Raw genomic sequence first — 13,498 nt, forward strand, 5'->3', positions numbered from 1 at the left:
CTCAAGTAAGTTAATTAAACACAATTTGTCCTTAATTAATCCATATGTTTACAATTGACTTTATTTGGTCCTGAATTCTGGTTTTCAACTAGCAAGGTTAAACTGTCACCAGGGATCATCTATCTTTAAATCACCAATGGTGAACTTATGTCCTTTGTTGGATGCTTTTCTAGATAGATGGATTATGTTTGAAATATAATCACAGCAAAAAGTCTACCACACATAATTAACCGGCTTAGTTGCATTCAAATAAACTCTCCAAATCAGAATTCTCAGGATGAGGTTTTTTTTGCGAGGGTAACATTTATTGCACATTCCACGTTGCTTCAAGAAAGTAGAATCATAAAGTCATACAGTATGGAAATAGACCTTTCGGTCCAACCAGTCCATGCCGACCATGTTCCCAAACTAAACTAGTCCCCCCTGCCTGCACTTGGTCCATATCCTCCCAAATCTTTCCTAATCATATAATTACCCAAATGTCTTTTAAATGTTGTAATGGTGCCTGCTTCCACCACTTCCTCTGGCAATTCATTCTACACTTGAAGCACTCTTTGTGTAAAAAAATAGTTGTCCCTCATGTCCCTTTTAAACCTTTCTCTTCTCACCTTAAAAATATGCCCCTTAGTTTTGCATTCCCCCACCCTAGGGAAAAGACCCTTGTTATTCACCTCAGCTGTGACCCTGATGATTTTATAAACCTCAGTAAGGTCACCCCTCAACCTCCCAAACTCCTGGTAGTGGAGACACCTCCCTCTCATCGCCAAAGCTGTAGAGATTTGATGTAATTAACTAGGCAATTTCAGGGAGCAGTTAGGAGTCAATTATGCTGGCATGGAACTGAAATCACAAGTAGGACTGAAGATTTCCTTCTCTAGAGGGTATTAAGTTAACCAGTTGGGTTTGCTAATAATCTGACAGCTGCACAGCTCCATTTTATCAGATGTCACCTTTTTACATACACAGATATTGTAAATTATGAATTCAAATTCTCCAGCTTTCATTACAAGACAAAGCATAGGAGAGCTTTTAATAACTGCTCAATGCACTGATGAAAGCTGCCTTGGTCACTTACTTCGGTTTGTGTGGGTAGTTACTTGACCAGCTCTGACACTGCCTCCCAGACACAGTCATTGCAGCATTGCCCTTGTAATGGGAGCCAATCCCTTGATAGCATTCTCCTGAAGAAACAAAGAATTTCATTTCCATCACACTTTTTTTTCTTAATAATTGAACAAGTAGTAATTCAAACATTTGACTGCCATTCTGGTGACTACTGAGGTTCTCAGAGTTCAGCTTAGAAGTGGAGGCTCAGGCTGATCTACATGTTGTTGAGCAGAGGTATCTCAAACTTTTTTCATGAGTTTTCAAGGTTTTTCAAGAACACATCACCTGAAGGTTCATGAAGTTGTGTTCAACTTAGAAGTACATGCACCCACTAACCTGTCATCCATGACCTAACTGCTGAGCTGTGGGGTTAAGATAGATGGAATCAGGGCTGAACCCTCTGTTGTCCTTGTTCTTCAGTAAGAGGTGCCGAGGTCAAGTCTTATTAGGAATTGATTTTCCCACGAGCCACACAGGAAGAAAAAGCCATTATTAAAATATAACATTAATACTTTAATAACTGCTTGCAGTTGCAGGTTGAAATTGATAGCACAAAACAAAAAATTCTGGAACTATTCATTAAAGGTAATTTGTTTTTGGACTGGATGAGAATAAACAGAGAGTTCTAGTGAACCACTGGTTTTCTTCATATACGTCAGTGTCTAGACATTTGGGTGTATAGAGTAGAATTTCAAATTTTACAGGTGATGCACAACTTAAAAGCCATTATGAATTGTGAGAAGAAGACATGGAAAGGTTGGTGCTGTAGGCAGATATGTGGCAGATGAAATTTAATACTGAGTACAAAAACAAAGTTGCTGGAAAAGCTCAGCAGGTCTGGCAGCATCTGTGAAGGAGAAAACAGAGTTAACATTTCGGGTCAGGTGACCCTTCCTCAGAACTGCTGAGTAGTGTGAAGTGGGATCTTGGCTGAAATAATGAGGTTAGGCAATATAAAAGAAAGGGTACAATTTTAATAGGACTTCAATTGTGTGCAGAGCATTGAAAATTGAAGGTCATGGAGTCATAGAGTCATAAAAGCACAGAAACAGACCCTTCAGTCCAACTTTCCATGCTGACCAGGTTTCCCAAACTAAGCTAGGCCCAGTTACCTTAGTTTGGCACATATCCCTCTAAACCTTTTCAAACCTGTTCAAATGTCTTTTAAATGTTGTAACTGTGCTGAACTATCACTACTTCTGGCAATTCATTTCATACATGCACCACCCTCTAAGTAAAGTTGCCCCTCATTTAAACCTTTCCCTTCTCACATTAAACCGATGCCCTCTAGTTTTGAACTCTCCTACCCTTTCCTCTTCACCTTATTTATGCCTCTCATGACTTTATAAACCTCTATAAGGTCACCCCTCAAACCCCTATGCTCCAGAGAAAAAAAAAGTCCCAGCCTACCCAACCTCTCCTTATAACTAAAATCCTCCAGTCCCAGAAACACCTTTGTAAATCGTTTTTGCACACTTTCCAATTTAACATCCTTCTTATACAAGGGTGACCAGAACTGTATGCAGTACTCCAAAACTGTATGCAGGCCTCAGCAATGTCCTGTACAGCCACAGCATGATGTCCTAACTCCTATTCTCAATGCTCTGACCAAGAAGGCAAGCATGTCAAATGCCTCCTTCACCACCCTATCTACCTGTGAAGCCACTTTTAAGGAACTATGTACCTGAATCCCTAGGTCTCTCTGTTCCACAACAATCCCAAGGGACTTCAGTAAGTCCTACCCTGGCTTGTCTTACCGTCATGGAACACCTCACATTTATCTAGATTAAACTCCATCTGCTACTCTTCCCCCCCATGGCCCAGCTGATCAATACCCCTTTGTACTCTTCGATAACCTTCCTCACTGTCCACTTTCCTGCCAATTTTAGTGTCATCTGCAAACTTACTAGCTATGCTTTCTATATTCTCATCCAAACCATTTATATAAATGACTGAGTTGATAGTGTCCTATGCTTTTTTAATGGAGGCTCAGAATACAAAAGCAAGGGAGCTATGGTGAAGCATTGTACAATATTGGTTCGATCTCAACTGGAGTATGATGTCCAATTCTCGGCATTGCATTTTTGGAAGATGGTAAGGCTTTAGAGGGATGTATAAAAGAATTATGAGAATGGTTGGGGGCTGAGGAACTTCAGTTCTGTGGATAGATCAGTGAAGCTGGGCTGTTCTCTTGAGAGAAGTTTGAGAACAGATTCAATAGAGGTGTTCAAAATCACGGGAGTTCTAGAAAGAATAGACAGAGAAAGACTGTTCCCATTGGATGAAAGAATTGAGAATCTGATGGCACAGATTTAAGGTGGCAAAAAGTCAACAACAAAATAATACTTTTTTTAAAAGCAGCATTTTGCTAGGACTGTGGTGGAGGCTCAATTGTGAGATTCAGAAAGGAGTTAGATAGATGAAGAGTAAAAAAAATACTGGGCTACAAAAAAGGGCAGGGAAATGTGACCAGCAGCATGGCCGAATGGCCTCAATCCATTTTGTGAAGGTGATGGTGTGTTGGTAATGTCAATGGTTTAGTAATCCAGCATCTCAGACCATTGTTCTGGGGTTGTGCTTGAATCCCAAGTTGAATTTAATAAAAATCGTCTAGCCAGCAATGCCCATATCCCATGAATAAATAAAAAAAAACTTTCCATGATTCTGTATGAAAGTAATTCTGGCAGTATATGTGAACAAAAAAATGGAATTAACATCCCAGGACAATGGACTTTAATCAGACCAGAAGATGTTGTGACTGAACAGCTTGGAAGCAGCCCTGGTTTTATTTCTGCTTAAAAGTTATTCATCTTTTGCACTTTCAAATTCTTATGAATTGTTATCGACCTGAAACATTAGGTCTGTTTCTTTCTCTATGGTAACAGCTGAATGTTTCTTGTCGTTTCTGTTTCCAATTTCAGATTTCCAGCATTCTCACTGTTCTCCTGTTGTGTAAAGTATGCATGACTGTTAAATAGTTACAATCAGTACATTCCAAAGGAATTGGTATTGATGGCCCTGTTTTTCACCCTGGGAGAACATCACCATCAATGAGATTGGCACAAGGTAATACAGCCTGTGCAGGCATGATGGGCTGAACGGCCTCTTTCTGTTCCATAACAGTTCGGTGCATTTATTTTGGATAGCCAGAGTAGTCCTTTTGGAGAGCTGAAGTACCTCTGAGGATATTATGACAATGTCAACTTCACAAGTGGCAACAAGTGTTGACCCGCCAAGAAGCTTCAAGAAGTTCAAGATCTGACAACCCATCAAGAAGCTACAACAACTGTCAAGATCTGTCGACTTGTCAAGCAAAGTACATAGGAATGAAAGTGTTTTTCTTAATAGAGTGTAGTCTGCAGTTTGGAAACTGAAGCTTTATTTTTCCTCCAATGTGTATGGATACTTCTGGATACTTAATTGGTTGGCATGGTAGGTGTATCAGGTGCTATAGGGAATGGGTAGAGGGCATTAGGTTGCATGAGTTGGCACTGAAGGGACATGGGGAGTAAGTGGGGAGAAGGTAAAGTGAAGCGGGAGCTAAGATGAACAGTAGTTTTATATTTCTCCTCTTTTGATGGTTAGATACTTGTCTGCATCTGGTCCTGGGACATGTTTGATGGAGGTAAGACATTCTTTGAGGAGAGTCCGGTGACTGCTTATTTGGAGGAATGGTACCTTTGGGATTGTGAAAAAGAATGTTTATTTGTAAAAACTGCATAAATTCATTGGCACTGGCAAAGTTGTCAAGTCATCAACCAAAATCAGTGTAGTTAAAATATAATGTTAGCCAGTTCAGAGTGTCTGTTTACATAAGGCCATTACAGAATTTGTACTACATAATTGATTTCCAATCTATTACTTTCACAAGGGAATGCCTATTAATGGACAGCTCCAACTGATGATTGAATAGAAATGTTTGCTGACATAAGGGATTAAACACCCAAGTGAAATGTTTGTTTACATTTGTAACCATTTGAATGTATTGGTTCTTTTATGATTTCTTTTAATAGTGAGATCATCAATATATTGATTACTTTCTTTCAGGATACCTCCTGAGTAATGCCCATGCTGGATTATAGATAAATTGTCATTGAAGGAGGGGCAAAGGGTAGTGAGTGGTGGTGTCAGGGCTACAAAGGACCATTGGAATTATTGGGGGCATATGCGAGATGGGAAGATAGACATAAGGTAGCACAGGGGCTACAAGGGACCATGGAGTTTGGGTATAGGGGCATAGGTTGGCATGGATGGGGCACAGAAAGTGAGGAAAGTGAGAGCGGGGGGAGTGATTCCTGTTTTTATATTTAATTTTAAACTTTAAACAAAACGCTGGAGCCACAAGGTATGCTTTCCACCCATCCTGCATCAGGAACCAGCAGCCCCCTTAGGACCTTCCCAGCTTGTCCATTACAACTCCCAGTCCATGCCATACATGCCCACCCTCAACTTGAAACTGGAAGTGCCGGCAGCCATTTTTAAATCTTTAGAGCTGAGGTTTCTTCAGCCACTTGTGCACCCAACCCAGGTACATTATTCAGGACTGAAGAGTTTCAAACTTTCTGAAGTGGTTCTATGTCAGTGGAAGGGCTATGACTTTGTTGGGTCTATTCATTTCTGTTGGGCAGGTGGCATCAATTGCTAACAGTTTGAGCACTTTGATAACAAATAGCATGGGAGGGGATACGGAGAGGGGGGGGGACAACGTTTAACGCAGAGAAAACTAATTGAAAAGACAAGAACATGGCATGTTAATTTGCCGCTAAATGAGTGAATTACTCTCACAATTTAGTTTCTTTTGACAGAGTTGCCCACTGTCAATTCTTACCATCTAGACATTTCTTCAGGTGATCTGGAGGGGAACTGCCTTCGTTATCAGCAACACATACTGGAAATAAAAGCACACAGTAATATTAAACGCAACTGTGTCATGTATTGGCATGAATATCAGAATAGGTAATCAATAGAAAAGGTGATAATCAGTGAGGCTACATGGATTAATAATCTAGAGAATGTCAGTTCAGGTTCCACCACAGAGACTGAGAAAGAACTGGACTTCGATATCAGTTAAAGTGACCACAAAGCTGTTAACTTAATATGAAAATATGACTGGTTTGTGAAAGTCCTTTAGGAAAGGAAACCTGATGTCTATCCTACATGGTGACTCTAGTCTCAGTGATTAATTCTTAGCTACCCTCCAAAGGAACTTAGAAAACTACTCTGCTCTGTCGAACTACTAGCAAGTATAACAGCAAACACTCCCGAGTTAACAGCTTTGTGGTCGCACATGGACTTCAGAATTCACAAAAAATTACAGCCAATTTTTTAGTGCAAGATAGCAATGGGCAATAGGCTGTGTTGGCAGCAATAGCTGAGAATGCATTGAAAACACAAGTAAGTTTTTAATGGTTTGAAATTCATAATATTCAGCTTAGACATTCCAAGTACAAATCAAGTGAACTAATGTTTCCTATTCCAGAAACCCAGAGAAGCCTAACACAGGGCAACTGCCAAGTTTAAGTAGATGAGAGAAGGAGGAGCGGGGAGAGAGAGGTCAATCTGTGATGCAGAAAATCTGTTTGAAAAGAGAAAATGACATAAAAGAACTAGAAGCCAAGTTTCTTACCCTCATAAGTGACCCAAAATTTCTCCTGAGAAAGAGAAAACAATTATTAATAAATAGCTTGCTGTAAAAGAGAATATTTAGAAGATTAGATTTTTAAAAATTAGTTTTAAGTTAATTTTTTTAGCCATCTCGATAGTATTCATTATTCTCCAGTTAGAATAGAATGCCTACAGTGTGGATGCAGGCCATTTGGCCCATTGAGCCCACAGTGACCCTCCAAAGATCATCCCACTCAGACCCATCCCTCTACATTTCTCATGGCTAATCCACCTATCCTGCACATCCATGGACACTACGGGCAATTTAGCATGGCCAACCCACCAGACATGGGGAGAATGTTCAAATTCCACACAGACAGTCACCCAAGACTGGAATCAAACCCAGGTCCTCAGGTGCTGTGGGGCAGCAGTGCTAACCACTGACTGACACATGAGCATTTCTCAATATCTCACATTGGGAAGCTTGCTTAAGATGGAGGAAGCAAGGATTGAACAGGGCTCGAGAGGGTTACAAGGTAGCCAGGAAGTAACTGAAGAATGGACTTTGGAGAGCTAGAAGGGGGCATGAAAAAGCCTTGGCGGGTAGGATTAAGGAAAACCCCAAGGCTATACTTATGTAAGGAACAAGAGGATGGCCAGCGTGAGGGTAGGGCCAATCAGGGATAGTGGAGGGAACTTGTGCCTGGAGTCGAAGGAGGTAGGAGAGGTCCTTAATGAATATTTTGCTTTAGTATACACTAGTGATAGAGACCTTGACGTTTGTGATGACAGTGTGAAACAGGCTGTTATACTCAAACAGGCTGATGTTAGGAAGGAGGATGTGCTAGAAATTTTGAAAAACATGAGGATAGATAAGTCCCCTGGGCAAGACAGGATGTACACAAGGTTGCTACGGGAAGCTAGGGAAGAGATTGCTGTCCCTTTGGCAATGATCTTTGCGTCCTCACTGTCCACTGGAGTAGTACCAGATGATTGGAGGGTGGCAAATGTCATTCCCTTGTTCAAGGAAGGAAATAGGGATAACCCTGGGAATTACAGACCAGTCAGTCTTGCTTCTGTGGTGGGCAAATTATTGAAGAGGATTCTGAGAGACAATATTTATGATCATTTGGAAAGAACAGTTTGATTAGAAATAGTCAGCATGGCTTTGTGAGGGGCAGGTCATGCCTCACAAGCCTTATTGAATTCTTTGAGGATGTGACAAAACACATTAATGAAGATAGAGCAGTGGATGTGGTGTATATGGATTTTAGCAAGGCGTTTGATAAGGTTCCCTATCGTCGGCTCAATCAGAAAGTAAGGAGGCATGGGATTCAGGGAAATTTGGCTGTCTGGACACAGAATTAGCTGTCCAATAGAAGACAGAGGGTGGTAGTAGATGGAAAGTATTTACCCTGGAGCTCGGTGACCAGTGGTGGTCCACAGGGATCTGTTCTGGGACCTCTGCTCTTTGTGATCTTTATAAATGACTTGGATGAGGAAGTGGAAGGGTGGGTTAGTAAGTTTGCCGATGACACGAAGGTTGGTGGAGTGTGGACAGTGTGGAGGGCTGTTGTAGGTTGCAACGGGACACTGACAGGATGCAGAGCTGGGCAAAGAAGTGGCAGATGGAAGTCAACCTGGAAAAGTGTGAAGTGATTCATTTTGGAAGGTTGAATTTGAATGCAGAATACAGGGTTAATGGCAGGATTCTTGGCAGTGTGGAGGAACAGAGGTATCTTGGGGTCCACGTCCATAGATCTCTCAAAGTTGCTACCCAAGTTGACAGCATTGTTAAGAAGGTGTATGGTGTCATGGCTTTCATTGGCAGGGGAATTGAGTTTCAGAGCTGTGAGGTTATGCTGCAACTCTATAAAACCCTGATTTGACCACACTTGGAATATTGTGTTCAGTTCTGGTCACCTTATTATAGGAAGGATGTGAAAGCTACAGACAGGGTGCAGAGGAGATTTACCAGAATGCTGCCTGGACTGGAGGGCAGGTCTTTTAAGGAAAGGTTGAGGGAGCTAGGGCTTTTCTCATTGGAGCGAAGAAGGATGAGGGGTGACTTGATAGAGGTGTACAAGATGATGAGAGGCATAGATAGAGTGGATAGCCAGAGACATTTTCCCAGGGCAGAAATGGCTATCACAAGGGGGCATAATTTTAAGATGATTGAAGGAAGGTATAGGGAAGATGTCAGAGGTAGGTTCTTTACACAGAGAGTGGTGGGTGCTTGGAATGCACTGCCAGCGGTGGTAGTAGAGTCAGATACATTAGGGACATTTAAGAGACTCTTGGATAGGCACATGGATGTTAGTAAAATGAAGGGTATGCAGGTTAGTTTGATCTTAGAATAGGATAATAGGTCGGCACAACATCGTGGGCTGAAGGGTCTGTACTGTGCTGTACTGTTCTATGTTCTATTATAAAGTAACTTCAATTTTCCCTCCATTTGCTGAGATGAAGAATTTACAGGTTGAGGACATGCATGAATCCAAACCTTCCCACTGTAGGTAATGGGCATCCTATCTGGGCTGATGGCTTAAATGGGTTTGATGTTGAATTACAAGGGAAGGGGGCAATCTGTTTTTATTTTGTCTGCATGCTAGTTTGTCAATACTATCACAGCTATATTTTGAAAGCACTACGGATTTTTGATGATGGTAACATACGTAATATTATCAACATGAGACTGGATGGTAAAATAAGAGGCTTAATTGGAGAGATGGATAAAAATGATCATAGGAATCATGATGCATTTGTTGAATGTTGTGAGGCAGCACTGCTAAGTCATGCTGCCTGCTTATTTGAATAGGTTCTACATTCAGTAAGCTGTCACCTTACTGTTTATTGGTCTTATCAGTAAGGGGGACCAATATCACAACTTCTCAGGACATGCTAAAGCTAGCTTGCACCTCTTAAAAGGAGAGCTGCACTGTGCCTGGAGCAGATGCTAGCAATTTTGCAGAAAGGGAACAATGAGAATAGCACAACATGGCTGAAGGTAGGATCCAATGTCTTTGGACTCTGCACTCAGGCCTGGGTTGAGGAGGTAGGAATTAGGAGGGAGGTACTGTGGCCACAGGAGGCCGTGAGACACATTATTGAAAAAAAGTGACGCCATATAGCTGTGGAGGTCAGCACCTGAGGATCCAGTGCAGTGTTACAAGACGTTCAATGGCCTGATGTGGATCCAAAGGGGGGTACCAAAAGGCGGTACCAAAGGATGATACCAAAAGCGGGGTACCAAAGGGGAGTACCAAAAGCAGGGGGCAGGTAATAAATTAGGAAGGTTTGGGACAATATGGCGAGAGATTTCACTGGGCCTCATGGAGAGAAACCCTCTATAAAACACAATGAAAGTGACAATTAACCCAAAAAATGTAAGATTCAGCCATTAATTTTCTTAAAACCTCATTTGAACATGACATAATTTAAATCACCACGACATACTGACAATATACTTTCTAAATAAGTTTAATTTCTGGTCTTGTTCCTTACTGTTGCCTGGTCATCCTCAAACACTTCACGGGCCTCTTCATGATCACAGTATTCCTCGATACATTCTCGCTCTAAATCTCCAGATTTTGCTTCTTCTAAGAACCTGTTGGCTCGCCGAATTCGATTCAACACAGAGGATGCTTCCTGGTTGTTGAGGAACACTGAATAAAGTGAATAATGCATTGTGAAACAAATAAATAACATGGGACACAAAACAGGTAGAAGGAAGAATTAAACTCATGTACGAGTTTAGTTGGTACATGTGCATTGGTGCACAGGGAGGGAGAGGGCATCACGTTGGGATGGACTACTGTTACTAGAATCGGCAGACAAACCCTGACACCCAGAACTATGAAACAGATCTGTCTATCGGGGAAACATTTCCATTTGAAAGCATTTACTTACAGGTATGCTGAATAAATCCTATAGTCACATTTAACGATAACTTTGCATGTTCATTTCATGGTTCTCCAACTTTCTGCTGTGCTCTCACCTCCTGTGAGGAGACAAGCAGCAGATAAAGTGAGGGTCCCCTGCACTTCTGGCGAGCTGTCACTGTCTTAAGAAAGTTCTCAATCCTGCCAGGAGATTGCCATCTATGGACCGAGCACTCAGAGGCAGGAAAATGTCAGGAAGCCAGCCTGGCAAGCTTTTTAATAGGTATTCCTGCCCACCCCTGTCTAAGTCCATTCCAAGTGACTAGGAGAAACCCATTCCATAGATTTCTAATGGGTGACTTCCGCTATCACTATTTAGCCTGGGGTATTCAAAAGTAAGTGTTTCAATTTTCGAAGAGTAATTACTTAAATCCAATTTGTTAACTTCCCTATTTTACAGTTGACTGCATTTCAACAATACTTCACTGGCTGTACAACAGTTCGGGACAGCCAGAAGGTGTAACAGGCACTACACAAATGCAAATCACATCTTTCTTTCTTTTCAGAGGAGATTCTTGACCAGTGGTCCTAAAGGACTGATTTTTTATGAGTAAAGAAGTAACACAGCAACTGTCTGCCCAGCCACAGTGGCAGATATCACAATTAAATTCAGTGACAGCGAATAACCAGAATGATTCTCCTCATAATTGCTCTTTTCATGTCCAGCTCTGTAATGCTTGGATGTTTCATAGTTTTATTTTTGGTTTACAATAATTTGAAAAACAGTTATTATTGTCATAATCTCACTTTTATATAACTAGACTGACATTTTGGAATCAGAATCTCAAATACATAATGTATCCCAAAATAGATTCTCTGTAATAACTGAGATGTTTCATTGTTCAAAGAAAGAAATCAATAAATGATTTAGTTCAAGGACATTTAAGGACCAGTAAAATAATGTAACTGCTTGAGGCCTACATGGAGGATAACTTGCAGACTTGACACCCAAAGTCAAGGCCAAAAGCTAGTCAAGGAGTAAAGTTTTCTGTGCTTCAATAATGCTTCGTAGAAAAGGATTATCAAATGCCACAACAGATAGCTAATCAGCACCAATATATTGCAAACTGTAGGTAGTAGTGATGCCCTAACACTTTTCTAATCTCTAGAGTAAGCAGAGAGAACAACGCTCCTCCAAACACACCAGGATCTTTGAAAGTCAGTTGCTGTTCCTTAAATCACTGTACAAATCCAGTCCATCAGTTCCCAGCAACGATAGAATCAAGTCCAAGCAGTGACGTTTCGGCTTAAACCCAGCATTCCAGTTCCAAAAGGTGATAGGACTACGTTCAAATCCAGTGCAGCACTTACAGCGATGATGGGATTGTGTTTATTCCAATGGACCAGCATTCTTTTGACTGACTTTTTACTGCAATGAAAGTCCTCTGTATTGGGCTCTGTGTTCAACATATCCCTGCCATATTAAAATGGCCTGCATATAAATGTTTAATTATAAGAAAAAAAAAATCTCTTCTGCATTAAAAACTTTTATGTGGCATCTTGTTGGATGCCTTCTGGGAGTTCACACAGACTGTATTTTCTGGAACCCTGCCCTAGCAGATATATCCTCAAAAAATCAGATAAGTAAAACACAACTTCTCTTTGTTTGATAAAACTATAATTTTTTAAGTTCATTATTAAGTCTTCCACAAAAATAGATTCCTTTACTGTCCTGATATCAGGCAAATTAGCCTGTAATTCCCTGTTGTGTCTCTTCCTAAACATGGAGGTGCTGGTTTTAGACTGGATTGGACAAGGTCAAAAATCACACAACACAAGGATATAGTCCAACAGGTTTATTTGAACACATTAGCTATTGCAGCATTGCTACACCTGAGAAAGGAGCAATGCTCCGAAACCTAGTGTGTTCAAATAAACCTGTTGGACCATAACTGTGTGATTTTTGACCTCTTCCTAAATAGCAGAGTTACATTTGTTAACTTCCAATCTGTTCTAGAATGCAGGAAACTTTGGAAAGTTGTAACCATCCACCATCTCGGCAGCTTGTTCTTTTGGAAACCTAGAATGTGGGCCATCAAAAGATTAGTTGAGGGAGCAATTTCTGCAGGGAGAGTGGATCAGGTTGTCATTGAGGTAAACAATACTTGCAGAAAGACTGGGTGGCCAGTTATAGAGTCATAGATCATGAAAACAGACCCTTTGGTCCACCGCATCCATGCTAACCACATTTCTTAAACTGAACTAGTTCCATTTGCTTGCATTTGGCCCATATCCCTCGAAACCTTTCCTACGCATGTACCTGTTGAAATGTCTTTTAAATGCTGTAATCGTACCCACCTCTGCTACTTCCTTTGGCAGCTCACTCCCCATATGCACCACCCTCTGTGTGAAAATATTGCCCCTCAGGTCCCTTGTAAATCTTTCCCCTCTCACCTTTCCTTTCTTTATTTCATTCACGGGATGAGGGTGTCGCTGGCTAGGCAGAATTTATTGCCCATCTCTAATTGCCCAGAGGGCAGTTAAGAGTCAACCACACTGCTATGGGTCTGGAGTCACATGTAGGCCAGACCAGGTAAGGATGGCAGTTTCCCTCCCTAAAAGACATTAGTGAGCCAGATGTTTTTGTCCAACAATCAACAATGGATTCATGGTCATCATTTGACTCTTAATTGCAGACATTTATTGAATTCAAATTCCACCATCTGCTGTGGCGGGATTCGAACCCAGGTCCCCAGAACATTACAGATAGCAGGGACTGCAGGTGCTGGAGAATCCGAGACAACAAGGTGCAGAGCTGGATGAACACAGCAGGCCAAGCAGCATTATAGGAGCAGAAAGGCTGACGTTTCGGGCCTAGACCCTTCATCAGATGAAGGGTCTAGGCC

General features: G+C 41.3%; 1 protein-coding gene across 1 annotated transcript in view; it reads right to left on the reverse strand.

Moving 5' to 3' along the window:
- Positions 1 to 13,498, reverse strand: part of f2 (coagulation factor II (thrombin)) — a 61,207-nt gene that overhangs the window by 43,240 nt on the left and 4,469 nt on the right. Inside the window, exons 2-5 of the mRNA XM_020518652.2 lie at positions 10,216 to 10,376; positions 6,734 to 6,758; positions 5,936 to 5,995; positions 1,076 to 1,181 (exon numbers count right to left, since the gene is read on the reverse strand). Coding sequence (XP_020374241.2) covers positions 1,076 to 1,181; positions 5,936 to 5,995; positions 6,734 to 6,758; positions 10,216 to 10,376 — 352 coding nt within the window. The remainder of the gene's footprint in view (positions 1 to 1,075; positions 1,182 to 5,935; positions 5,996 to 6,733; positions 6,759 to 10,215; positions 10,377 to 13,498) is intronic.

Source organism: Rhincodon typus, chromosome 17, assembly GCF_021869965.1.
Source record: "Rhincodon typus isolate 14 chromosome 17, sRhiTyp1.1, whole genome shotgun sequence".
NCBI classification, from domain to species: domain Eukaryota; kingdom Metazoa; phylum Chordata; class Chondrichthyes; order Orectolobiformes; family Rhincodontidae; genus Rhincodon; species Rhincodon typus.